Here is a 26,737-nt window from a genome sequence, read left to right as displayed (position 1 = left end):
TTTAACTTCATAGTTTGATTCATGTAACTCAGACTTTAATGTGCTTGAATATAGTAAAAATTACACTACAGTCATAAATGGGTCATTAAACCTATTTTTAAAAGCCCCTTTCCCCCTAAAGGTCGGTATTCTTGTGTTTACATTGAAGATCATTTGCACCTTTACAAGGAAAACAAGTATTCTGTAAACAAATGTTTACATGTATCATTTATGCTTTTTTCTAGCATGAGTAACTTGTATAAATAGTGCTATCTTAATAAATTTCTTTTATGCTGTTCTTGGTTTGTTCCTTGGGGTGAAAGCAGTGGGGTATGGTTTATGTGGACACAGATGCTGGTGTCTTTTTTCCAAATACCAGTCCAAGTAAAATGGACTTAAACCTCTGCTGTTTAGTGTTACCCTTCAATTAGAAGCACATCACTCAGAACCAGCTTTTGTCTGGAAGGAAGCATCTGTGCTAAATATCTGGCTAAATCTCTCTCTGCTCTTTGAACTGCAGTTATCAATGAGGACAAGACAAGGAAGAGGTTAAAAGAGGCTATAGACAATTTAGGGTTTTTAGAGCTTTTTTATGCAAATTCACTGGAAAGAGCTGAGCATTAGATTTAAAACTAAACCCTGGGTGTAACAGTTCCGTTTTCAAATCAGATACAGGTGCCAGTTATTGTGACACCTTGTACTCCTTTGTCCAGTGCTCTTCTGACTCCAGATAGCAAACTTTGTCTAAGATATTTCATAAGAACGAAACCAAAGCACTAGAAGTGATAATTTAAAGCAGCTGCTGAGCTGTCAGGATCTTCAGAAGATCATTTAGCTGCTTCGACCAGGGTAAGAGTTACCACAGGCTGCAGCCTTGACATGCAAAAATAATCCATCTTCCTTAAGTAAAGAATCTAAACACAAGTGCATGTTTCTTTGTCTAATTCTGGAAATAGGTTAGGAACTAAGCATGCAGTTATGTCATGTGAGGCAGTTTTACATTGGGAAAAGAAAGGAAACTTGCACCCCTATTTAGGGAGAAGGTCACAGCACAAATCATCAGCGCCTAGAGATGCTGCACAAGTGTGAAGCAAGAAACTAGACTTGAAATTTTGCTGCTCACAAAAGGTAACAAGTGGTGGTTTAGTCAGGTAAGCTATAGTTGGAAATAAGCACCATGCAAGGATATGTTTAATTAGGCATAGGTGGTCCTTCCTTAAGACCAGTCTATGTGCAAAAGATGGAAAATATTTTATTTCTTTAGTACTATATTACAAAAATCCTAAGACTTAGCAGGTACTGCTTCCTTTCTGCCCCTTTAATCTCTAGCTAGGCACTGTGCACTAGTCCTGTGAACTCTTAGCTGCTCTGGAAGAGACAGATCCAATATAAAATTTTAGCACACAACTCTAACCCTGAGAGCTCTCTGGCCTACAGGATCACATCCAAGATACAAACACCATGCAAAGCCTATCTACAGACCTCACTCTCCTATGTATTAATTCATCTGAGAGGACCAACAGGCTGGACACAAGGCAGCTGTTAGTCTTAGACAACTGGAATGTATATGAATGCTATTACTATGGCCAAGTGGCCTACAAAGGGAGCTAGAAACCTGGATTTTTCTGCCCTGGATTGTAGAGCATTCACCCTTTTCCAGGTGTGCTGAACTTTGCATTTAGACTAGCCCAAGAGTAATCACAGTTTAGCTAAGGCTAAGGTCTGTGTAGCTTAGGCTGTCTAGGTAAGAGAAAACCAACTTGCCCTTTGAAACAACAGAAACACCTGTCAGTAAGTTGCATCAAGAATTTGCAGAGTTTGTCTCCTAAACATAAATGAACAGAGTGACTCTGATAAAACAAAGGTGCTCAGGAACTATCACAAGTTTGTACTGCAGCCCTTCTTTAGGGAAAAATGTCCGCTTGTCTTCGCTGTGCATGGCATGGAGTTACAGCTTGTTATGGAGCCAAGGGCAGGAGGTACAGTCCAGCTTTGGACAACCAACATGAGGGGAAAGAAGATGCTGCAGGAGTGAGTTTCCTGTTGGTTTCCCAGCACTCATCGTTCGACAGGAAGCCTTTGTAGCCTGAAGAGTCGCTGAAATGGCTCTCACTGTATCTGAGAGATTGCGAGTTCTGTCAGTAGCATCAGCACTCCAGAGAGATATTGGCTGTGTAGCATCTGCAAGAAAAAAAAAAAGGCATGATAAAAAAAATTGCCATTGCCAGATTTCCACACCCTCAAAGGCTTGGAAGCCAACTACCAAGTGCTTCCTGTGCTGAGTCAGCTGCTCTGTTGCTGTTTGCAAGGTATCCCAGGATCACCCTATTTTCCCTGAATATATATATATATGATGTGAACTCTATCCCCACTTTGAAAAGCCATGGCCGAATTTACACAACACCCATTCCACAAGAGCACCCTTGTACAGAAAGCCTGAGATATCTTGTGTTTACCTGCCTGCAACATAAAAAGTTGTTTCAGCCACTTTTAAGCTACTACAGTTACAAGCAATGTAACACTAACATTCAGTGGTTTGCAGTTGCCCTACCAAGAGCACATCATAGACAGGCTAAGTTCAAGCAACTGCATTTACACAAACTGTTCTTTAACTCAGAAGAAATTATTGCAAAGGATTTATTCTCAATGGTTTGAAGGATGTTATGTGGATATCTATAGGAAGACCAGCATCTTTATGAAAAGGGTTACACGTGAAGGAGTCTTCTGTCTGTGTCTTAATAACTACAATATTAGAAAGCTAGTGAACTTTTTTTAAAGGTTTTGGATTAAATTTGGTATCTTTTTAAGTCCAAAAAAAAGTTCTTTATAGCCAAAGAAACTTTCCTGTTCGTACCACAGCTAACACACCTATTTCTGGTCCAAGACTAGTAGCTTCTGCTGCAACACAGTAGTAAAATACTGTCCTGACAGCTGTCCCAACTTCAGAACTGAGTATGACTAGTAAAAGCTTAAGAGCTTATCAACTTCTTGTAGGAAACCATGCAAAAGAAGCGTGAAGCCTTCAGGTACAGCTATTTTATTTGGCCAGCATTAGGACAACCTGCTACTTAAAGCCTCACCTTAACAATCCCATCACAGTGTGCCGAGGCAATCGCTGTAGAAACCTTCACCAGTTTTGTGGCTGACAGGTGGATCTTAAAGTGCCTGTGGAAGTGGGAGTAAAGGCAGTCCATGAAGACATCCACTTCTTCCTGAGTGATCTCCCCCGGAGTTTTTTGGATGGTGTCCCACAGGGCTTTAGCATCCTCTGGGTGGATGGCATATGAAATGTCCAGAGGCTGGGGCAGGCGGGGGACAGAGAAGACGAGTTCCACGGCAGAGGTAGCTTTGTCCACTTTGCACCCAGTCCACATGGCCACCATCCAGGTGAGGCTGAAGGGGCTGATGGCCAGACGGCGGAAGATGCAGTCAAAAGTCTTCTGGAACCAGTTTCCAACAACAGACATGTAACTCTCGGCCCCGTTCGCCAGGAACAGAGGTAAACAGGTGAAGTCCTCTGGCATGTTCTCGGAAAGATCATCTCCATACACGCAGCAGAAACAGCCCGACCACAGGATCTTGTCTTCTGAGTTTTTGGAGGAAGCTTGTGACCTCGAAGAAAGCTGGGATGGGGAGAAGAAGCATTTAAATACTACAGAGCAAGTATGACTTTTTTTTTTTTAGCCAACAGTTTTACAGTTTCAAGTGTTTTTTTTCTCAGGACCTCGCATGCAACACTGTTTTCTGTAAAACACATACAGTTATTCAGTCTGTCCATCACATCCCTGAAAGTTGAGTGCAGTTATGTTGAAAACAGTGGAAAAAGCATTTTTAACTTCCTTAGGAACAGTGCTGCAATCTGAGTTTATGATGCTTAATTCCAAAGAGGTACATCCTACAAGCACTGCCACAATGAACTTGACATTTCAGTAGCACATTTGACTTGGGGCAAAGCATTTCAGAAATATTAATTAGACTTGAGCTGTGGCCAGGAGGGATTATATCAGCTTTACCCAGGACACTAAATAACCCGAGTTCTGGCAGTAAATTGACTGCTGAACTAAAACATAAGACAAAGATTGCTCTGTATAGTCTTGCTCTGATCCTGTTGAGGAGTTGAACTTAAAGTTGCAATTAACTGTATGCGTTGCTTAGGAGATCACAGAACCACAGGATCAATTGGGTTGGAAAAGACCTCTGAGATCACTGAGTCCAACCTGTGTCTGAACACCACCTCGTCAACTAGACCACGTCCAGTCTCTCCTTAAACACCTCCAAGGACAGCGACTCCACCACTGTCCTGGGCAGCCCGTTCCAATGTCTAATCCCCTTTTATGTGAAGAAATTCCTCCTAGTGTCCAACCCTGGTGCAGCTTAAGACTGCGATGCTCTGTTCCATTTAAAAAATAGACGGGACTCAGTTTCATTCAATCTCAGTGGATGCTACAGTAGTTACTCCATACAGCTAGGACTTAAGTTTTCCGGTGGTTTCTTTTTTTTAGAAAGGGTTTCACGACGGTAAAAACAACTCGTGACACGCAAACCTCGATCACCAAAGCCGCCGGGCGGGCCCCTTACCTGCACAAGGACGGCAGGCTGGTCCTGCTCGCTGCCCTGGAGCTCGGGAAGGCTGGACAGAGCCACTTTGATGTCCAGCTCGACGCCCACCTCCACCGCCAGCCCCTTCTGCCTCTCGGCGGCGATGAAGGCGCCCAGCAGCCGCGCGTAGTCCCTGAGGCGGCCGCGGCAGAAGCGGTACAGGGGGGTCACGCTGTACAGCGTCCAGGCTTTGCGCAGGAGGAGCGCTGTTCTCTGCGGATCCCCGCTTTCCTAGGGCAGGAGAAAAAAAGGCAATACCGTTAAAATGTGTTTCGCGAGCGGGGCGGCGCGGCTGAGGGCACAAGGGAGGGGAAGCGGGGGAGACGGGGAGGTGCCGCCGCCGCCGCTTCCCCCGCCTCAGCGTCCCGGCCGTACCTGTGAGAGCGGCGCCGGCAGGATGAGGCGGCCGCTGGGGCTGTTGCCGAGGCGACCGTAGGCCCGTCCGAAGGGCAGGCCCCGGGAGAGGCGCCCGAGGCTGGGCAGGGTCCGTGCCGCCCCGTCCTCCGCAGACTCCACCGCCATGGCCGCCATGGCCGCCGCCGCCGTTCGAACCCGCCTCCCGTCAGCCCCCGCGCGCGCGGGGCGCGCCCCCGACGCCATCTTTGGGACGGGCAGGAGGGAGGGAAGGAAGAGGCGGCGGCGCGGGCGTGGTTTCCTCTCCCGTGTCCTCATTTTAAGCCTCCCGCAGGCCCGTGGCGGTGCTCCCGTGTTTCTGGCTCAGGTGCAGCCGCGGGATGGCCCTTCCCCGGCTGCTGGCGCGGGCGCTGCACCGGGCGGCCGCTGTCTCTGCCCCCGCGGCACCAGGTGAGGAAGGAGCGCTTGTCTCATCCCGGAGGTTTGGGGTGTCCTTTTCTCCCCTCGGGGAGTTTCAGTGTGCTTTTTCTCCCCGGGACACAGGTCAGGGTAGTCCACACACTCGTTTAATATCACACTTGCGATAAGTTATTTTGCCTGTATCGCTTTAGTAAGTGTCTTCTCTAAATCGTGTTTCTGTTTGGCGTCGCAACGTGAATCGCGATTCCAAGTACATCAAGACCAATTAAGTCTAGTTTTTTTTCTGAGCTTTTACTTTGGTTCTTGACCGCCTATCCTCTGCAGCAAGCAGTTTGTAAACAGCAGGGGTGGCTGAATGCCTGAGGTAATAGCTGGAAAACAAACCCTCCTTTACTCTTAATTGTAAAGGCTGTGATGAAGGCAGCAAGATTGGCTCATGTAATTATTTATATAGTCTAGGTAATGGCATCCTTCCGACTTCTTGCGAGCAGGACCTCTTTCACATTCTGTAAACAGTGTGCTTGGTTTTATGCCTTAAGCCGTGGTTACAGGCACACTGGGGGCTGTGCGAGGCCTTCTGTAATCCTGGTTCAGGCCTTTTCCCAGTAGTTGCAGGCAGGAAACTTCAATTTACACAGGCACGGTGGGCGTCTGGTTCATGCATGTTTCAGTCTTGGCTTGTCAAGCCCCCTTGGTGCTGTGTCTTCTCTTCATCAGGAGCTGCAGTGGCAGCACAAGGGGCAGTGGCTTTAAACTCAAGGAGGGCAGGTTTAGATTAGGTAGTAGGAAAAAATTCCTGCCTTTGAGGGTGGTGAGGCCCTGGCACAGGTTGCCCAGAGAAGCTGTGACTGCCCCATCCCTGGAAGTGTTCAAGGCCAGGCTGGATGGGGCTCTGAGCAACCTGGTCTAGTGGAAGGTGTCCAATTAGACAGGGGATTGGAACTAAACGATCTTTAACATTAACCCAAACTGTTCTGTTATTCTGTATTTGAATGTGGAATTGGCAGCATCCCTCAGGACTGATCTGCCTGTGGCTTTTCCTTCTCTTGTGCCTGAACTTTGCAGGGCAACAGTTTGCAGCAAGGCTGTGTTCAGATTTCTGTGTGAAAGTTTGACTGAGAAACAGAAATAATCCCATTTAAAATATGTTTGGACTAGCCTCACTTAATATTTATGTCTTGGTATCTTATTGCAGATATATATGAAGTAATTTCTCTGTATATGTCTGAATTGTTTTGGGAGGGGAAGCTGTCTAACTGTTCTGTCTCACTCGTCTGCAAAAGCCATGAGAGGTTTTGTTATTTTTATTCAAGACTTTAACAGTTTTGTCGTTCGGACCAACACGTGTGGAGAGCTGCGTTCAGCTCACGTGGGACAGAAGGTGACCCTGTATGGATGGATTCAGTATCAAAGGTAAATGCAAACCACAGTGAAAATGGAGATGATTATTTGTCCAGTGTATGCACTAGGGCTGGATTCACACCCTGCTTTTTATGCCTCAAGTTATCTTTTCATGTCCTACCGTGCTTCCTTTTGAAGTGATTAAACCAGTTGAGAAAAAAGTCAGATCAGTATTTCAATTTGCAGAGTTAGATACAGATATTAATTTATCCTCACTGCAACACTGTAAAGCAGTAAAGAATTACTGTTGTTGTATAGGAGGGAAATGAAGAAATAGCTTATTTATAGCAATTCTTACAGCAGTGAGCAAATAACTTCCCTGTGAGGGTGGGGAGGCCCTGGCACAGGTTGCCCAGAGAAGCTGTGGCTGCCCCATCCCTAGAAGTGTCCAAGGCCAGGTTGGATGAGGCTCTGAGCAACCTGGGATAGTGGGAGATCTCCCTGCCCATGGCAGGGGGTTGGAATGAGATGAACTTTAAGGTCCTTTCCAACCCAAACCATTCCATGATTCTACAACTTCTTTTATATAGATTCCTTAAATTTCAAGCAAATGATGATGTTTGTCTTTTCAATCCCAGCATCTAATGAAGCATATTTAAAGAATGCAAGATTTTCTTAAAAAGTATTAAGAAAAGGTAGTAAACAGAGGGTGGAATGTGAATTCCAATAGTTTGCTGTAGGTGGTGTGATATAATCTCTCCTAATGGAGTTGAACATTTTATAAATGTTAGGTGAAAAATGTGGACAGTGCCCCAAAATGTCCTGTTCGTGGCTGTGTGCTTGTGCCATGGAGATAGATCCTGTGGCTTGGATGAAGTTAATTTGTCAGAAGTTGCCTTTTTGTATTTCACAGCCCAGAGAGGCTGGTTTTTGTCCAGCATTGTCCTCCAATGATGATCTGCATGGATTATTTTTTTTTTTTTATTTTAGGAAGTCCCAAGCATCTCATCTCTGAACAATTGTAGATGGGGATCCAGGAAACAGAATTAGGAGTATTGTAATGTGATTGTTGTGATCTTGTTTTTAAGGACAGCCAGAGCATTTTCCATTTGACAGTTTTTTGATAAAGTACAATGGCAGCTATCTCTGCTGTAGCTGAAGAGATTTATGATTCTGGGTTTAGCAGTGTGGAACTTTTTATGGGACCTTCTTGCCTTATGATTGGATTTTTTTTTTTTTTAAATCCATGTGACCTTTAGCTTTATTGCTCATTTAATTGTGTTTAGCTGAATGATGTTTCCCAGCAGGAAAATGCACGTGTCCGGAATCCCTGCTCAGTGTGGATTAACGTTCAAGTTAAAATCCTGCCTCTCCTGGTTATTTGCACACTGTTTGTGGCCGGTCACAATCTGAAACAATTTGTTGAAGTTAGGTTCAGGTGTGGGAAAAGTGTCTGTATGTTGAGCACCTGGAAGTGCTTTGAGATGAGTCACGAGGTTCAGAAAGCAGCCCGTTGCCATGTGCTTTAAAAAGTAGAAACTACTAAATTTGTGAAAAAACTGTTTTCCCTTTTGTGTTTTTCATGGATCAGACAAGGCCTGTTTCTGGTTTTGAGGGATTTCCAGGGACTGACCCAGATCATCATTCCACAGGATGAGGTAAGTGCTACCACAATGTGAGTCTGTGTTTTTGTTTTGCCTTTGGTAGCTTGGGTCCAGCAGACACAGAGAGCAGAACCAAGTGCTTGGTCAGACCCAGACTCACAAGGAGGTTTAAGTGCAACAGAAACATTAGTGCTGTTTCCCCTGGCTTGAGAGTGATTTTGGATTCAAATGGGCCGTCAAGAAATGAGGTGCATTTGCCCTGTCCTTTGAATTTCTGTGAGACTTTGACATCTCCTTGCAGGCACATTCCCACGTGAAGGACCTCCTGTCTAATGCCCCAGTGGAGTCTGTGGTGAGAGTGACTGGAATCGTGTCCCCTCGGCCGCCGGGGCAGGAGAATCCGGTGAGGATGGTGGGGTCTCTCAGGGGTTTTTTTCCTTGTGGAAAAGAACACTGGATGTGTTCTTTTATGGCTGTGTTTGTGTCATAGCATTGCCATGGGTTCTAGGTGTGTGACAGCCTATCCTCAGATAATGTGAGGTGAAATAGCTGCTATGACTTGTAACTTAGGAGAACCTCAAAGCACATTGCAGGCACCCACAAATTAAACTGCATCCCAGCTCTTTGCAAGGATGATGGCTGGCTTTTCCAGGCTTTCAAAGTGTGAGTGAGAACTTTCTTAAAAATAAATACTGTCCTTGCAAGTTCCACAGTGTGTGATGACCTGTTTCTTACTCAGAATAGATTTTGCTGTTCTCATTCAACCTCAACAGAGGCTGATTAATTTTTTAAAGTTGTGTATTCCTCAGCTCTGATCATAATCAACTGTTGGTTAATCTCTCAGGATTGTACATATCACCATGGTCTAAAAAGAGAATCTAGATTTATGATCATAACTTTTTGCTCTGACCACTTGCAGATGTCCAGGAAGCATCCAGGCTTCAAGCAATGCCTTTATTTCTTTTATTCACATATCATTTTGTTGGAAGGTTGTATGTACTTTCTCCTGGTAAATAGCAAGAGTTCTGCAGGATCAAATGAACTTTGCTGTGCCTCAGTGCTACGTGAGGGAAGCTGCCTGCTCTCCCTTGGGATCAAAGAAAGAGAAGACTAGTTCTGAGAACTGGTGTTCAGAACTGGAAGTTCTGAGAAGTTCCTCACAATTTGCCTTTTTTGACTTGTATTAAGGGCTTCTGCTAATGTACACTGAAACACACATTGTGGGGTTCTTCTGAAGTTAATGGTACTGATTGGTTGTACTTTGTTCAAATGTGTGTGCCCTAGAAAGGGCTGAGCCTGACTTCCCTCTGCTCAGCATGTCCTTTGAGGAGAAGGCACAGGAAAAGTAATTGTGTTTCTTGGAGAGACCAGTATGCTCCTGGGAAAGAACCTGCCATCTTTGGTGAGGTGACTTGTGTTTTTCTGAGCAGAAGGGAAACCTAGGAGAAATCTGTCCTTGAGAGAAGCTCTCTGAGTTATATACTGTGTTAGAAGGCAGGGAAGATAATCACATGATTTCTTTTTTCCCTTCGACCATCTGTGAAATACCTTTGTCCAATTGTTTTGAGGTTTAATTTTTTTCTTGCCTTTGTGCTCCAGAAAATGCCAACAGGGGATATTGAAGTGAAAGCAGAGACTGCAGAGATCCTGAACTTCTGCAAGAAGCTGCCTTTTGAAATCAAGGATTTTATCAAGGTGTCTGTTCTTTTTTTCTTTTCTTTTTTTTCCCCCCCCAAAGTGGTGGCTTTTCAATAAATTGGGAATTTGCCTGTGTTGATGGCAAAACATCTGAGAGCTTAGTCTGGTTCTCCCAGCTTCACTTTGGGGAAATGATGATATTTAGAATAGAGATGCTCCTTTTTTCCTATGAGGATGTATTTCTAAAAGCAAAGCAGAAAACAAGGCTTGAATGATTCCAGATTTCAAAATGTCAGTGTAAAAACTGATAGTAAAGGGAAGAGTGAAAGAATGGGGCTATGCTGGCTTTTTCTTTGAGTTTGAAACAAAAGAGGCAGCTCTTATCATGGCAAATGTCTGTTTTTTTTTGAATTCTGGAATCAAAAAATGGTTTGGGTTGGAAGGGACCTTAATAAAGATCATCTCATTCTGACCACCTGCCATGGGCAGGGACACCTTCCACTAGTCCAGGTTGCTCAGAGCCCCATCCAGCCTGGCCTTGAACACTTCCAGGGATGGGGCAGCCACAGCTTCTCTGGGCAGTTTGGTTTTGTTTTTTACAGTGATTGTTCTGCATGAAAACACTCTGCGGTGGATGCTTGTGTAGGTTGCAGGCGGTGGTTGGTTTGTGGCAATTGAGCAGCGTTCCTTTTTAGCTTCTCCCTTTTTTCCTGTGTCTTTAGGAGCAGCTGCATGGGACATGCAGTTTGAGTCTTGTCTCTGAATCCCAATTCTCTCTCCTCCCCAGAAGTCGGAGGCCTTACGGATGCAGTATCGCTACCTGGACTTGCGCAGCCTCCAGCTGCAGCACAACCTGCGGCTGAGGTCACGGGTGGTGATGAGGATGAGGGAGTATCTGTGCAACCTCCATGGTGAGACATGTACTTGAGCAACAGTGTGCAGCAAAGAACATTTTTAACTCTCCTTTCTGCTGTTTCCTGTTGCTGGGAGAAATCCCAGCCAGCTACTCCAAACTGGTCCCACTTAGTAAGGACATGTCTGCTTGTGCTGGGGTCTTCAGAGGGTTGTTGCCAGGCCTGAAGAACAATGTTGAAATCTCTTGGCATGCTGCAAACCAGTTGTTTCAAATTAGCTGATTCCAGTGAGAAATGGTCCTTTGCAAGTAGTTTCCCTCGTTTGGTCACCCAATTGAGGCATGTCAGAGGGATGGATCTGTTTTAGGGCTTTTGCTTATTTTAAACACAGACACCTTTTTGGAAAAGCAATGCCTGTTTCAGAACGGATAGAGAATGAACAATTTTTCAGCCTGTTTGGAGTCCTCTGTCATCAACAGTTCTGGCAGGACATCAGGGTAGCTCAGAGCCTTTAAATCTGTCATTACAGGAATTATTCTTAGAAGCAGCAGCCTGTAAATTTTGGAGGCTCCATGGTGTGCTAGATGACCTATTTGGCTGACTGACCCTACTCTAGCTTACTCTGTCATATTAGTTCTTCCTGCTCTCAGCATATTCCATGTCTGAAGCTTGTGTTTGTTCCAGGGTTCGTGGATGTAGAAACTCCAACGCTCTTTAAAAGAACCCCTGGGGTATGTATGTGATGCTTTTTGGCCTCCTGCAGCTGCACAGGCAGTTCATGGTGGAATTTTTGTCAATTGCCACCCAGCCTTCGTTGCTGTTCCCTCACTAAGTAACAGCTCTTTTAACTTCTGATATGATCTGTGGATCCTTTTAAAAGTAAAGGGATAGAAAGGGGAGAGGTGAAAACTTGTGTCTTAGTTTTGAACCTTCAGATGAGTAAAGCTTCTGTCTTGTAGAGCGTGTGTTGGATGCAAGTCTGTCCTGGGATTATAAAACCAAAAAACTTCCTTAAAGCACTGTCTTCCCAGCATTTATCTCTTAACCAGTAGGTTATTGCAGTTGTCATACTCAAGTAAATTTAATTTCTGAATTTATGTTCCTTTCTTTCACTTCAAAAATAGTCACAGAGAAGAGAGCTGTAGCTGAGGAATTGTTGATGCAGCAAATGTGGAGTTCTTGCATTTAAACCCCTGTCTTGGGTGGGGTATTACCCATGTATTATGCATTAGTCTCTCAGACCAGGAGGTGGAGAATTCTCTCTCCTTTGGGATACTTTGGACCAAGTTGGTTAACAGATTTTAAGTGTAATGTACAAACATCCATTTCCTCACAGGTGGGATTTCATAATGGGGAAGTAGGTCCTTTCCCCTTGCACTTCCAGTCTGTGCTCTGTCAAGAATTGGGGCCACTTACTTGTTGAACTCTGTCAATTTTCTTTCTGATGCTTAGGGAGCCAAAGAATTCCTTGTGCCCTCAAGGGAAGCAGGCAAGTTCTACTCCCTGCCACAGAGTCCTCAGCAGTTCAAGCAGCTCCTCATGGTTGGAGGCCTGGACAGGTGAGAGTTTCTTGGAGTGCTGTTCTGTGCATGTCCTGTCCAGGGTTGGCTTGCTTTGATCTGTGAAATTTTAGGTACTTCCCCCAAAAAACTTACTGCCCAGGGTTTTGTGTTTTGAAGAGGAGTCCTTAAGTACTTGACACTTTCCAGCTAGGCCAGGCTTTTTGCCCTTCCAGTCAGAGGAAATGTATCCTGTTGGAAGGCTGAAATCTTCACTGCTGCTTTAATAGCAAACCTGATCTGAAGCACAGCCTGCCTCAAGGGTGGAAAATGCAGTGTGTGAAAAAAGCCTCTCCAAGAGTAACCTACAGAACTAATTGAGACAAGACTGGGCTGCTGAGCATAACTGAGACAGGGCAAGCATGTTCTCGGGGTGCTCTAGTACCAAGTTTTTAACTGGGCTTTCTTCTCCAGATAAAAGTGAAGGAGAGGGAGACGGTTCTTCACACAGCGAACTGCAGGCCAGGTCTTGTCTGTGAATTTTGCATGGCTGTTAGTAGAGAGGGAGGTGAAAAAGAGTTGAGTGTAGTGCTGTTGGGGACCAGCTTGCCTGGCAGCCTCCACATGCCTCTGGAAGACATGGTTGGAGATGGGTACAGTTGCTGATGCAGTTGCTGCCACTCAAAATGTCATGCTTTTCAAGGGATGAGAACAAAGATCGTCTGCTGCAAAGGGAACAGAACACTCTCTCTGTTCTTTTTTTTTCCCCCCTCATTCTCTTTTTTATGATCAATTCTATAGCCACAATATTGATTGTGGCTGTAATTTGGGGTACTTTAAATTGTTATCTAAGTAATAGTGCTGTTGCAGGTACTTCCAGGTTGCTCGCTGCTACCGAGATGAGGGTTCACGGCCTGACAGGCAGCCTGAATTCACACAGGTAACCAGCTCGTGCTGCTGCCTCAGCCCAAATGGCTTTTTTAGCTGTTTCCCCCTCTGAAGGCTTGGTTTGTGCTAGTCTGGTGCTGCTTGGGGGGGTACAGAGTTGTTTGGTGCATGTTTCACAGACACAGCCCTTTGTGCTTGATGATGCAATCTCTTTCTGTCCTGCTGGGTCAGGCATCCCATTCCTCAGCCTTGAGATCCCAGGCAGAGTTAGCCTGGTTCATTCAAGGCTGCTTCTTATGTCTTGTCATTACCTCATTGGGCTCTCTGAGGAGGTGGTTTCCTGAGTCATCAGGCTGTAGGGAGATCATAATCCCATCCCCAGCCTAATGCAATTGTGCTGTGATGTCATGTCATGTATTGCTTCTTGTTTTGCCGCCTTTGTGCTCAGGAATTTCTACAAGTTGCAGTGTGAAAGCAAAACCTATAGCTAATGTTGAATTCCCCCTCTTGTTCCCTGTTTTAAGATAGATATAGAGATGTCATTTGTAGATCAAGCTGGGATCCAGAGACTGATAGAGGGCCTCCTGCAATATTCCTGGCCTGAGGAAAGAGGCTCCATTACAACTCCTTTCCCTTCCATGACATATGAGGAGGCACTGGCTGAGTATGGGACTGATAAACCAGACACTCGCTTTGGTATGAAGGTGAGGGTTTGCCCACTGGAAACTTGCAGCTTTTCCTTTTTGTTAGCGTTTTAATAATCTTTACATCATGTAATCATGATTGGCTGGAGTTCTGAGTGCTGTAATTTACCCAAGGAGTCTGTCCCATCAGGCCCCTTTGTACAGGTAATCATCTCTTGGAGAAGAGTGAGGTTGATTAGTTGACTGTAGAAAACATATGTTCGAATAAAATTTTATTTTCAAGATAATGTGTTGTCAGGAAGCAATGCATCTTGAGTGTTTTAGGAGCAAAAGCTCCTAAAAGGGACTAGTGTGGAAGGTGTTAAGACACAGGTACAAGACTTTTGCTTCATGTTCCTACTACTAAGGCTTTTTTCCATCTGTCCTTTCTCAGATAGTGGATATCAGTGATGTTTTACGACTGTCAGACATTCAGTTTGTGCAGAATGCACTCAGTTACCCACGTGGCACCATCAGAGCCATTTGTATCCCTCAGGGAGTGGTAAGTGATGCTTTGACGTTCCTGCTTGTGGTTTATGTGAAATAAATAGAATGCCAATCTGAATTTCTTTGTTAGTATGGAAATGTTCCTTGCTGTTTCTGCTGTCCTTCAGGGAACTTGGGATTGGTTGTAATCAATGTCAGGTTGCACTGAGTGGTGTTAGAATGGAGATGATCAGGTGATGGGAAGACTATATTATCCTTAGGAAGGGGAAGAAGAGAATGGAGCTGCAAGATCCTTTGAGGATAGGGAATCCTCTTGGGGTTTCACCTTGCTTTTTGTCGGCCTTTTGATGTGCATCTCAGTAATATATTGTGCCTTGTGGCAAGAGATTGAAACAGGGCTGGGTATGGCACAGCTCTGGGCTAGGCAGAGAAAGGTCAGGAGGTTAGAAGTCCTTCTCATGTTTCGTTTAGCTGCATTTGTGGGCACAGTTCGTGTCTTATTTTGAGGATGTCACGGACCAAATCCAAGGCTGACAATAGATGTAGAAGATTGTTTGACACAGCCAGATATTTTGGCAGGGAAGCAGATTTAATTCTGGCTGTGGGCATCTTTGTAGCTTGAACAGTATGGAAAAAATAAATCCAGTAAATAATGAGTTTTATTTTGGGAATAGGACTTCCTGGTTTCTCTTGGGACTCCATTTTAACACAAAGTGCAAGTTAGTGGCTTCCCACCAGAGGGCACTGAGGTGTGCGTTTGAGCAACACAGAAGTGGAATCTTAAGCCTTTCTGAACACTAGAGTAGATGAAAAAAATTAAGATCTGGATTCAGGTCCTCATTTACTGTGTTTCGTTGCATGTGAGAGTCAGCCCAGTTGGTTTCTCTCTGTTCCTCCAAATTGAGCTCTGCCTTCCCCATCAACAGTGTGGTGGTGTAACCTGCTTTCTGCAGGCTGGAGGCACTTAGTTGGTATGATCTGACCCTGCTGACCAGGTACATTTGTCTGTACACCTAGAGGGATCTCTTCCTGAAAGGAGCCCTTGGAGAAGACGCCCAGCTACAGCCCAGTGCTGTGGGCCCTGCCCTGTTCCACAGCCCTCATAAGAACTTGTACTAGAAGCAAAAGAATTTGAGAAGTTTGGAAACATAGTAATTTGAGTCCTAATCAAGCTTTTCATGGATTTTGCTGATCTTTACTGTCCTCTCTTGTTCTTTCCCCAGAGGTATCTTAAAAATAAAGACTTGGAGTCATTAAAGGAGTCTGCAAAATCCCAGTTTAACCAGGTGAGACAGAAATGCTGCTGAGTTATTGGAATGGGTGAATGACAAAGTGTGTTTAAGGGCAAAGGAAGGTAGAGGAGCAGTTTTTAATAGCTGAGAGTCAGTGCCTGACCATGTGATGCTTCAGGGCAAGAGAGGGCAGCACTGCACTGAACATACTCTTTATCGTTCTTCAGGAAATCATGGAAATTATCCGCAGGCCTGATGGGAGCTTGAAGTCCCTGCTTACCAAGTTTCTTGGTGAGAAGCAGCAGCTGGAGCTTATCCAAGCACTGAACATGCAGGTGGATGATGTGGTGCTGCTGGCAGCTGGTGAACACAAGCAAGTGGTAGGAGGCATTTCTTGGCTGGCTGTGTGAGTTGAGTGTTGCTGATGATGATGTTATCTGACCTTAGTCTGATTCTTCTTATTATTTAAATAGGTCATCGTCTAATTTTCTGTTTCTCTGGAGCAGAAGCTATAGCAACAGCAAATAAAGCATGAAATGTACCTATTATTTTTATTGCCCCCAGTCAGATTCTGGGAGAGCATTGTAACTGAAATGAAGGCTGAAATATAAAAAAAAAACCACCCTGCAACAAATCAGTGCCTCCTTTTCCTTCACCTTAACTTAATTTTTAAAGCATCAAGCAGATTGGAAAACAAGGTCAACTAGGTAATTTTGTCTCCCATAAGTGGGTGACTTATTAGCAGCACTGATGGGAAATTCTGTCCCTACCCTTCTTGCCAGCAGATTTTGCCTTCCAGACATTGTTCTATTACAAGGTATTGTGCTCTGCTTGATAGCCAGAATTTTGTTGTACACTCTGTCTCTGTGCCTTCATTTCTCTGTCTGCAAAGTGTAGAACTTACATGTGCTCCTCCAGTTAATCCACGTGTGGAGCTTGAGGTTAGTCTAAAAAAGTTCTGCAAAGAGGGAAGAGTTGGAAGAAAATGGACTTTCAGGCTCCTTACTTGTTTCTTTTTCAAACCCTGGAGCTGCTGCCACCTCAGCAGGAAGGGGATATATTTCAAAATACAAGGCAGAAGTGTTTAAGGCAACAATGCATTACAATTGATGCTGCCTTTATGAAACATTCTCTTTGCCTGGTTGGTGTTTGAGTGACTTCCCTGATGGTAAAGTTGCCCTGTCTCATGCTCTCCCTTCTCTGTTGCAGTGCTCTGCGTTAGGAAGCCTGCGGTTGTTGAGTGCCAGCCTCCTCGAGGCAGCTGGGCTGGCACTCCGTGATCCTACGGCTTTTCACTTTCTGTGGGTGGTGGATTTCCCCCTTTTCCTCCCAAAGGCCGAGAATCCCACTGAACTGGAATCTGCTCATCACCCCTTCACTGCCCCACATCCTTCAGATGCCAGCCTCCTCCATTCTGATCCCACAAAGGTAAGTAACTTCATGCCTGCCGTGCTGGCTCTTTTACAGCAACTCACGTGGACAACTAGGCAAGTGGCAGCTGGTTTTAGTATAAAAAGAGATGTTGTTTCATGGAATTGACTGCACAAGGAAGACATAGATCTGTTGGAATGAGTCCAGAGGAGGCCATTAGGATGATCAAAGGGTTGGAGCACCTGTGCTATGAGGACAGGTTGAAGGAGCTAGAGTTGTTCTGCATGGAGACGAGAAAGCTCCAGGGAGACATTAAAGCCCTTTCCAGTGCCGAAATGAGCTACGAGAGAGCTGGAGATGGATGTTTTGTAAGGGCAAGCAGTGATAGGACAAGGGGAAGTGGCTTTAAGCTGAAAGAGGGTAGATTTAAATTGGATATTAGGAAGAAATTCTTCCCTGTGAGGTCGGTGAGGCCCTGGCACAGGTTGCCCAAAGAAGCTGTAGCTGCCCCATCCCTGGGGCATCCCTGGAAGTGTTCAAGGCCAGGTTGGATGGGGCTTGGAGCAACCTGGTCTGGTGGAATGTATCCTCTGCCTGTGGCAGGGGGTTGGAACAAGATCATCATTAAAGTCCCTTCTAACCCAAGCCATTCTGTGATCTTGTACGTGTCTGTTTGGAAGAGATGGCTTTCCCATTGCTCTGAGTGGCAGTATCCATGTGTGCCCCTGACAAAAGGAGCTTATAGGAAACAGTTGTCTAAGGTGAGAAGTCTTTATATTCTGACCCATCCGATTTGCTTCAGGTTTTGATCAGTCCCTACAAAAGGATTTGGGCTGTTTCCACGTCTGTCAGAGGCAATCCATGCCTCCAGCAGGACTGGTACCTGAACTGCAGCATAACCCCGAGAGACCAGCATTGTAGTGTTTCATGGCTTCATTCCCAGAGTGTTGGCCATTGTTGTGCAGGTTGTTGTTGGATGCAGCTGTGCCCCAGCCTCGCTGAGGTGCCTGTTCATTCCTCTCTGCAGGTCCGTAGCCAGCACTACGACCTCGTGCTGAATGGCAATGAGGTTGGAGGTGGCTCCATCAGAATTCACAGTGCAGAACAACAACGTTTTGTGCTGGAGAAAGTGCTGAAGGTAACACCTACAGATGTCTCTAATGTTCTCTTGGAGATTTAAAGGACTAATTAGTTTAAATGTTAATTTAGTATTCTGAAAGAAACACTCATGTGCTTCTCAGATAAAGAAACATAACTCCTAGCCCTGAGCAATGGATGATTTAATTATATCTTCATCTTGTGTTGCTGATAGGAAGAGCATTGCTTGTCCAGTGACACTTGGGTAATTTTGCAGGAGGATTCCGAGGTGCTTTCCCATCTGCTTGAGGCTTTGGAATTAGGAGCTCCCCCTCATGGAGGGATTGCTTTAGGTAAGTAGCTCTCCAGATGCAGGTGTGTTGTGCCCTTTTTTTAGCATACTAGACCCCAGGAACAAGCTTGTTAGGAAAAGCCTTGTCTCCTCCTGATGGAGGTGGCTGTTCAGGTGTTGATTTTGGCACATCTGCCTGGTAACACTGGGCTTACACGGGGCTTCCACCTCTGCAGCAGCTTTGGGGAAGGAAACAGAGGTCTAGTCACCAAGATTAGGTCATCTTTGTTCTTATTCCTGTGCATCCAGAGTGGGGTCCCTGTACTTCATGCCTGGAGGCCTGGGACAGCAGGGTACTTTGTGTTTCACAGCCTTGCCCTCTGCTTCAGTCTCACTTCCCTTCTCCCTTACCTGTTTTGCTCACCAATTCAGATAATGTCAGGATCTTTTTTCCTAGAACGCTGCAAGTTTGAGGTTTAATAAAAGAGGGAAAAACCCCCAGCCAACCAACCAACAACACCCTCCCCACACATGCCAAAACAAACAAAAGTGCCTACAAAAAACAAAGGTGGCATTTTAACCTGTGGTCTCTCAGTGTGACTTCCCTCCATCCAGACACCCAGAGGCTCTTGTTCTTTTTGAATTCCTCCCGGTTGCTGTAATCCTTCCGAACTGGTTGACCAAGAGCTCTGAGCGGTCAGGCAGAGCCCTGACAGTGTCCTGCCGCTTAGCTGCCCCAATTTTGTTATGCTGTGTTTGCAAAGACAGTGTCTCTGTCGTTGCAGAACTTTGTGTAATATTGAAAGGCTTTATTTTGGTCGGCATTTCTGCTCTCGAGGCAAGTCTGTTCCTCTGCTACCGGTTGAGAGTAATTTTTTTTCCCCTTATTTGCTTCACTCTTTTTCTTCAAGCTCAGTAATATTACCTACTCAATCTTTCTGATTTTTCTGACTCAGAGGAAGTAATATAGAGCCATAACTCAAAGTGGTTCACTAATTTGTCATCTTCTTCTAGGACTTGACAGGCTGATCTCTCTCATCGTTGACGCTCCAAGTATCCGAGATGTCATTGCATTTCCAAAATCCTTCAGGGGACGAGACCTGATGGCCAATGCTCCAGACTATGTCACTCCAGAAGAACTAGAGCCCTATCACATCCAGGTTTCCTGGCCTCTTGAAGAAAAAGAGGCAAAGAAAAACTAACTTAAAGCCAGTGATGTAAGCTGCTCTGTGTAACCGGAGGTGGTTACAGCCACTAAATGGATTCAGTTCAGAAAATGTCACCCTGCTGTTGTGGCAGGGTGGGGGACAGTCCAACCCCACTGTACTGTGGCAGTTTCAGGATTGAATGGGAAGTAGATATGAGGACTCCCTGACAGGAATTCAGCTTTGGGTGGTAATTGGAAGGAGAAGTAGAAAAGCAAAAGAAAAGAATATAATTTTAGAATAGGACATTGAGACTGTTTGGTTTAGGGTGTCATTAGAGGGAAGATGGAATCTGATTTTTTTCCAATCCCCACTTTTAACATGTCCCTTGTCAAGTATTTCTCCTCCCATCTGGAGGAGATAGCTTCCCTGGCAGGACAGTTTGTGTTCCTGATAATCATTAAATCATGTCAGCTGAGCACTGTGACAATAAAGCTGTGCTGGGCCAAGAGCTCTGGACACTGCACAGCAAAACTTCAGTGCAATCAGCAACTTGTCTCATATTGGAGGGTACAAGATCATGCAGAACTTTGCTATGGGGAGTTCATGTTCAGCTGTGTTCTCCCTTCAAAGGAGAGGGAGAGAAGCATCAATGTTTGCAACAGTTGTCCTTGTAATACTTGTCAAAGAGGTGATGGTCTGTCTTTGGGGCCTGTGGTCCCTGTGCTTTCCAGCACAGTAATTCGGGAGTTTGTATGTTTATAAATAAAGTTTACCTGGCAATGTGGTTTTGGCTGAGCATACCTTTGGGCTTTCTGTACAAGAGTAAGCTGCTACTTTTTCCTGGGCACCCCTGATCCCTCCAGGAGATGACAAGAAATCTCTGGCAGCACAGCAGGGTTGCCAGTCTTGTGTGAGTTCTGCCTGGTGCTGCAAACCCCCTGCTACAGTGGTGAGTGATGCAGCAGCACATTCCTCCCAAGTAAGTGTTCATCTCTGTCCCACACCAGAGCATCCACAGTGCAGGAGTGAACAGCATCCTAGGTGACCAGGCCACTCAGCTCTGCTCTGCAGTGTGTGTACAGCAAGCAGAGGCACTCCAGTGGGTGTTCTCCACTCTGTGTTTAGGCTGGAGAAAGCAGAAAACTGGCAGGAGGAAAGGAGGGAGTTCAGGAAGCTGAGGAAAAGGGAAGGAAGAGATTACTTGATTAAGATCAGAAGATCGTGCGAAGGAAGAAAAGCAAAAGCTACTGTGTCCCACCTGGGAAGGACAGGGGGAGACACAGGCCAGAGGAAGTGCATGAGGACAGAAGGAAGACTGCAATTCTTGGCTGAGCTGATATGGAGCTCCAGCCTTCTGCTGGAGAGCCTGTCCTGTAGATTCTGTCAACTCCTGGTCTGCTCCAAGGGTTATCTGCTAACTGTGGGATAACATGGCATGGTGATGCATACTGTTGTTTTTTAAATACTGTACTGTCCTGTTGATAAGAATCAATAAGGGAGGTGGCTTTTCTTAAGATTGGGGTTTTTTTGAGTGTCATCCATAGAGAAGTGACAGTAGAGCTGACTTGCTGCTGCTTTCCAGGTTATAAAATTATGGAGTAAAAGAAAACTTAAATCCTCTCTTATCTCATGGTATCATTGTTATTTTCGGTCTCAAAGAATGGTTAAATGTTATTTAAAACAATCCTGGATTTGTGTTCACATTCATTCTAGCCAAATGCTGAATTCCTTCATTTTTACCTTGTATCAGGTATTCATTCTTATCTTGAAGTTAATTCACCTTTAGTTTACCTCTTTTTTTTTTTTCCCTGAGGAGAAGCTGTCAGTAGTGGAGTGAGGATCAGTTTTCGGAGAGAAAACGGATTTCTAAGCAGATCCATGTTAAGCTGTGATCCTTGTGGGTCCCTTCCAACTCAGGCCATTCTATGATTCTAAAAGCAATTTGTTTTTTGTTATTGCTTTTGCAAAGAGGAGAGCCACCCTATGACAGTTATACCAGACATTTTCATTCCCTTGTTAGTGGTGATATGAAATAAAGCCACTACAGGCTCTGTGTTATATTCAGACTGCTGGTTTAGAAGATGCTGAATTTTGTTATTTAGTTTCTTTACTGGTAGTGTGATTAAGATTTGCATGGAATTTGCATGAGGATCATCTGTGTTGCCAAAGCAGGAATATCAGAAGCTTGTTTGAGGTCACAGAATATAGGAGATAAGTTACTCTGAAAAGTTCTTTGCTCCCCCCCGGCTATTATTTATAGTAACTGTGAACATAATGTGCTGACATTGGCTTTTTAATTGTGAAATGAGGGGTACTGTGTCGCTTGGTTAGTACCTGTTTGCAAAGGCAAATGCTGTTTACCTCTGACAAGTCCCAAATTAGGATTATCAAGCGTTCGAAGGGAAAGTGATGCTCTAAGAGGCTTAGGCAGAAATGTAACACTGCCTGGAACATTCTTTTTGTGAGCACTCGTTAAAACATGTGAGGGAGCTGTCTCCGAGCCCTCCACGTCCCTCTTGTGCAAGCTGCTTTGTGTGGTGTTTGTTTACCCACTGCTATATTAAGGACTCACTGCAGTTATAAGTGTGTGACACAGCTACAGGGGGGAAAATCCAACAAAACACGTTGTCGGAGCTGCTGCCGTCCTGCCACAATTAGGTCAGTGGAAAAGATGAGTCCCAAATCCGTGCAAGCCATTTGTGCTTGGACTTGTGAATGAAGGTGGCTTACAAGACAAGTGTGTGAGTTTGCCAGTGTTGTGTGAATGTTGCCACAAAGAGGATATTAATTTTTTTGTTGTTGTTTTATAGGGCATTGTGAAAGGTTTTGCTTGGGCTTGTGGCAGCCTGATTTACAGAAAATCACTGAAACCACAATCTGGTTGGCACACTTGGCTGCATATCTTGGTAGAAGCAAGAATAGACAGGCATTACAAAGAAATCCATGGAATTCAGGGGTGGTCATATTGCAGACCAGTATGTTCGTGCCTGCTGGAGAAAAGCTGCTGGCCTGTGATCCTGAAAATAGATGTTAAAATCAGCACAGTGTTATCAGAAACACCTTTTAAAAATAATCCACAAGGTGCAAGATTTCACAGGCCCTTTGTTGCTTCTACTCCTCGTTATTTTTCCTGTGTCAGACAGACCTGTGAAGAAATGCTGCTATGTCAGCTGTGATAGAGGATGCCAAGTTCTGGACTCCTATTAAGAGTTAATCTTTTCATTGAGGGTGTGGTGTGTAAGAAGAAGCTGGTGGGTCTGTATTGCTGTGTGGTTTGACATGATTGGGTATTGGTGGCTTTCTTGGGAATGGAATCATCAGGGTGCTCCTTGAGGATTTGTGTTGGATCTTTGCTAAAACAGATCAGCTTCTGCTTTTTGAATATTCCCTGGCATGGTCTTCTCCACTCCAGAGAACTTCACGACTGTGTGGATGGGATATGAACATCAGAGTGGGTGATAGGATTGTACAAGGAATGCACTTGCAGGAGCCAGGGTTGGATACAAGGCCTCTGTACTCCTTTGATCCCACCTGCTTGCTGATTTTCTTCTGCTGGATCTGAACAAAACACTGGTAAAATGGAGACAGTTTATTCCCCACCTGTAGAAGAACTGACTGGTTATGTTTCAATAGATTTGACTGAACAACCCTCTACCCTTTATTTATGCTACCCTTCTGTAACAGCAGAGAGAAGTTTCTGGTGTGTTTCAGTGTATTTTTCCCCCTCCAGAACAGGAATGTAACGTGCTGGTGGGATTCTCAGCAGCCAAAGTGTTAGTTGTTTTATTTTATTTTTCTTGAAAGCTTCCAAGCCTATCCAGAATATTCCAGGTTAGACCAAGCTGGGGAGAGATTGCAGCCTTTGATTTCAGCCATCCTGGGTGGTTTGGGTGAATTTGGCTGCAAGAGTTTTGTACAGACTGCTTTAAAGACAGGAAGTGTTTTCAGAACTCAAGATGGAGTTTAATCCTGTATTATGCTGGTATCTCTCTGTAGAGTTAGCTAAATTACAATATAACTTACTAAATTACAATATAACACAGCAGCTTTGTGTAATCCTGGGCTGCAGATACACAGAGGTTCAGGGTGCTCATTAATTCCTACTTCTGCTGAAAACACACCACTGCTATATGAAAATATTATCATTTGTATTAAGTCAGCTTGAAATAGTCAAAGAATGGTTTCAGCTGTTTGCAGCTGGATTTTATACCCACTATTTTATCCCATGGGATAAAGGTGAGAACTGCTCTGTGCTGTTACTCCCCTGTAGTTTGATTCTGACAGAAGGACACTGGTGTATATTGTTCTTCTCTCCTGGAGAGCACAGTGACCTTAGTTCAGACCTGATGTAAAGGACACAGTGTGGTGGAAACCAGAGGACATTACTTGGGTGTACAAAGCTATTCCTGGACCCAGTGCTTCTGGGTGTGAGCAGGAGGTGGTGCCTTGCACATTCCCAACCCCAGGAAAGTCATGACTGCTGCTCTGGATTTCACCAGCATCTCTCCCAGTGGGAGGAATGGAGCAGGTACGGTGTTGGGTGGTGCTGCACCGATGCCCAGCGTCTGATGAATGAAGGAAACCCCAGAAAATGAGTCTATAACGGGAAGAGCAGAAGGATAAAGAGAACTTATGCTCTCAAATGTGAGGATTTCTATTTTTTCCCCCGTTAATTTTTACCTCTGGTTGCTTGCGTGGTGATTTGTTTGGTTGCTGTTGTAACCAGTGGTCTGGTGAGGGTGGTTCCTGTGCTCTTCAGCCCATGTAACAGCAGCAGGGAAGGCACAGGCACCAACAGCCCCCTAAACGGTACCAGATGGCAATCCCCCATGTCAGCTTCACATGACTTCACCTCTAAACGTTTGGGCTCTGATTTTAGGCTTGTGTTCTAATTTGTTGTGGTTTTTTTCCAAAGCATTGTTTTATGTAATTAAAAAATGATGATTACATGCAGTCACCAGCTGTGCCAGCCACAATTTACAGCAAGCAGAGCTCCGTGACAGATACATTCAAATGGATTGGTCACATTTGCCTCTAGTAACCCATCAGGCGCCAGCTTGCTTGTTGTGTTTTGATATTCTTTGTGTTAGCTGTAGAGCAGAAAAGTGTTGTGGATGGTTCTCCCATTATTCTGGTCGTATTTTAGATATATTTGTATTTCATAGAATCCTAGAATCCTAAAATGGTTTGGATTGGGAGGGATCTTAAAAATCATCTAGTTCCAACCCCCTGCCATGGATAGGGACACCTTCCACTAGACCAGGTTGCTCCAAGCCCCATCCAGCCTGGCCTTGAACACTTCCAGGGACAGGGCAGCCACAGCTGCTCTGGGCAACCTATGCCAGGGCCTCATCACCCTCACAGGGAAGATTTTCTTCCTAATATCTAATCTAAACCTACTCTCTTTCAATTTAAACCCATTCCTCGTTGTCTTGTCACTACATGGCCTTGCAAAAAGCATCTTGCCATCTTTCTTGTAGGCTCCCTTCTACATTTTTATAGCCATGACTTCTGTTAAATTATGTGTTATTCTAAAAACTAGTTCCTCTCGCTTAATTTAAAACCTCTCATCTGATCATTCCACAAGGCACCTTCCTGTGTAGCTTATAGAAGGAATGATATTCAAATTGCTTCTGAGTTTTCCATTCTGCTTATCACTTCATGCATTAATATCCTCTGTTTCTCAATCTCCTCTGTTTTAGGCAGTACAGTTTTAGCTGATTTCACCTGCCTTTCTGGGGAAATCCCTTCATACCTCCTGTGCTATTGGCAGTGACTTTCCATACACCCATTGACAGCTGGATGGCCAAAGGTGGATGCTGCTCTTGGCTGTTTTGTTTGGTTTTTTTTTACCCAATGTGTGTTGCTGTTTCTATTTATCAACCTTCAGTTTCAGTGACTAGGTACTTTTTTTTTTGCAAAAACTATTATTAACCATGTACTTATATATATATATATTTAGTATTAACAGCTCAGAAAGATCACAAAGTCCCTGAAAAAGCAAGCAGCAAGCTTTGGTGACACTTTCTACTTGCCCAAGTAGCAGGTTGTATGTCAAAGTGAACGATATAAAAACATTTCTGAGAACAGTTGGTACAAGTGATATGTTTGGTGGCAGTTTCCTCTGGAACAACAATCACGGTGTACTATTGGATTTTTTTATATTATCCTCTATTTGGGGAGTGATAGATTTAAAACACTCTCAGTCCTGAGAATTTGACTTGTTTACTGAGCAATCTGAAGAGAATTGCAGTTAAAGGCTTCAGCTCTTCGATTGTGTCCTTTGAAATGCAGGCTCCTTGTTTGTCATCTATTCAATTTTTCTTGTCATTAGATTTTTATTTGTATATAAAGGAAAAAGATGTCCAGTACGGTTCTGTAAAAGAAAAGCCTTAAGTATATTTTTCTTGCAGCATGAACAGAACTAATTTGACAGCAATTACAGGGCCAGGGCTTTGAGGAGAAGGACTGGGCAACTCCCATCCTTTCACACAGCATCACTTCAATTGAAGTGGCAAAACAACAATGTTCAGAGAAAAGAGCTGCGAGATTTCTCTGGGGTGATACAGCCCCCAGTAACTGTAGGATTGCTGCTTTTTTGCAGCTCTGTACAAACCCACCAGAGAACCGTGAGGAGATGTGGGTGGATGACAGGCTGACTAGCTCAAGGTCACACAGGGTATTGAGGGAGCATCCCAGGATTAGCCTGGAGAAGAGACCTAATTCCGGCCTTCCCATACCTGAAGGGAGCCTACAAGGAAGATGGAGAGAGACTATTTAAAGGACCTGCAGTGACAGGACAAGGGGGAAGGGCTTCAAACTGACAGAGTAGGCTTAGATTAGATATTAGGAAGCAATTCTTCCCCGTGAGGGTGGTGAGGCCCTGGCACAGGTTGCCCAGAGAAGCTGTGGCTGCCCCATCCCTGGAAGTGTTCAAGACCAGGCTGGATGGGGCTCTGAGCAACCTGGTCTAGTGGGAGGTGTCCCTGTCCATGGCAGGGGTTGGAACGAGATGATTTTTAAGATCCCTCCCAATCCAAACTGTTTTGTGATTCCGTGGTTACACCTCACGTAGGAAGCTCACTCATCTCTAACCTCTCATGCTTCTATGCAAGGAAAAAATGCTGGTATTTAAATAAAAAGTACCATGTTGTATTCATAGTAAAAAATTAAAAAAGCAATTATGGAAGGCAAGAGCTTGATTTGGATGTTTAAGATGTCTTGTAAAAATCCCAAGAATGCTTTAAATAGAATTTAAACTGAAAGCATATGAAGCCATGAATTCTCATTTCCTATTTTCACTGTTAATAT

At 44.6% G+C, this 26,737-nt stretch overlaps 2 protein-coding genes across 3 annotated transcripts; one reads left to right on the top strand and one right to left on the bottom strand.

The window, feature by feature from the left end:
* Positions 1-1,846: 1,846 nt before the first annotated feature.
* Positions 1,847-5,193, bottom strand: CENPL (centromere protein L). Its single transcript, XM_064664276.1, has 4 exons — positions 4,954-5,193; positions 4,558-4,809; positions 3,060-3,602; positions 1,847-2,160 (listed from the first exon to the last, which is right to left on the bottom strand). Exons 1-4 carry the CDS (start codon positions 5,176-5,178, stop codon positions 2,089-2,091), a joined length of 1,092 nt encoding a protein of 363 aa, XP_064520346.1. The 5' UTR covers positions 5,179-5,193; the 3' UTR covers positions 1,847-2,088.
* DARS2 (aspartyl-tRNA synthetase 2, mitochondrial) lies at positions 5,187-20,210 on the top strand. Of its 2 annotated transcripts, XM_064664261.1 has the most exons (17): positions 5,188-5,382; positions 6,666-6,765; positions 8,285-8,351; positions 8,599-8,700; positions 9,897-9,992; positions 10,723-10,846; positions 11,474-11,520; positions 12,242-12,348; positions 13,159-13,228; positions 13,701-13,880; positions 14,254-14,361; positions 15,530-15,592; positions 15,766-15,918; positions 16,748-16,966; positions 17,937-18,047; positions 18,264-18,339; positions 19,293-20,210. In XM_064664261.1, exons 1-17 carry the CDS (start codon positions 5,313-5,315, stop codon positions 19,478-19,480), a joined length of 1,881 nt encoding a protein of 626 aa, XP_064520331.1. In that variant the 5' UTR covers positions 5,188-5,312; the 3' UTR covers positions 19,481-20,210. The 2 variants fall into 2 exon arrangements, with proteins under 2 accessions (XP_064520332.1, XP_064520331.1); XM_064664262.1 differs by lacking the exons at positions 17,937-18,047; positions 18,264-18,339; positions 19,293-20,210 and having other exon boundaries at positions 5,187-5,382; positions 15,766-15,944; positions 16,748-16,906.
* Positions 20,211-26,737: the final 6,527 nt, after the last annotated feature.

Source organism: Pseudopipra pipra, chromosome 9 (assembly GCF_036250125.1).
Source record: "Pseudopipra pipra isolate bDixPip1 chromosome 9, bDixPip1.hap1, whole genome shotgun sequence".
Classification (NCBI taxonomy): Eukaryota; Metazoa; Chordata; class Aves; order Passeriformes; family Pipridae; genus Pseudopipra; species Pseudopipra pipra.
The sequence above is the reverse complement of the archived record's forward strand: the minus strand, read 5'-3'. Positions and strand labels throughout refer to the sequence as shown.

Coding starts and splice junctions, on each gene's coding strand:
- DARS2 (XM_064664261.1), top strand. CDS start 5,313: ATGGCCCTTCCCCGGCTGCTGGCGCGGGCGCTGCACCGGGCGGCCGCT. Junction 6,766..8,284: donor GGATGGATTCAGTATCAAAG/GTAAATGCAAAC, acceptor TTCATGGATCAG/ACAAGGCCTGTTTCTGGTTT. Junction 16,967..17,936: donor TCCATTCTGATCCCACAAAG/GTAAGTAACTTC, acceptor TCCTCTCTGCAG/GTCCGTAGCCAGCACTACGA.
- CENPL (XM_064664276.1), bottom strand. CDS start 5,178: ATGGCGTCGGGGGCGCGCCCCGCGCGCGCGGGGGCTGACGGGAGGCGG. Junction 4,810..4,953: donor TGCCGGCGCCGCTCTCACAG/GTACGGCCGGGA, acceptor CTCCTGCCCTAG/GAAAGCGGGGATCCGCAGAG. Junction 2,161..3,059: donor ACTGTGATGGGATTGTTAAG/GTGAGGCTTTAA, acceptor TTTTTCTTGCAG/ATGCTACACAGCCAATATCT.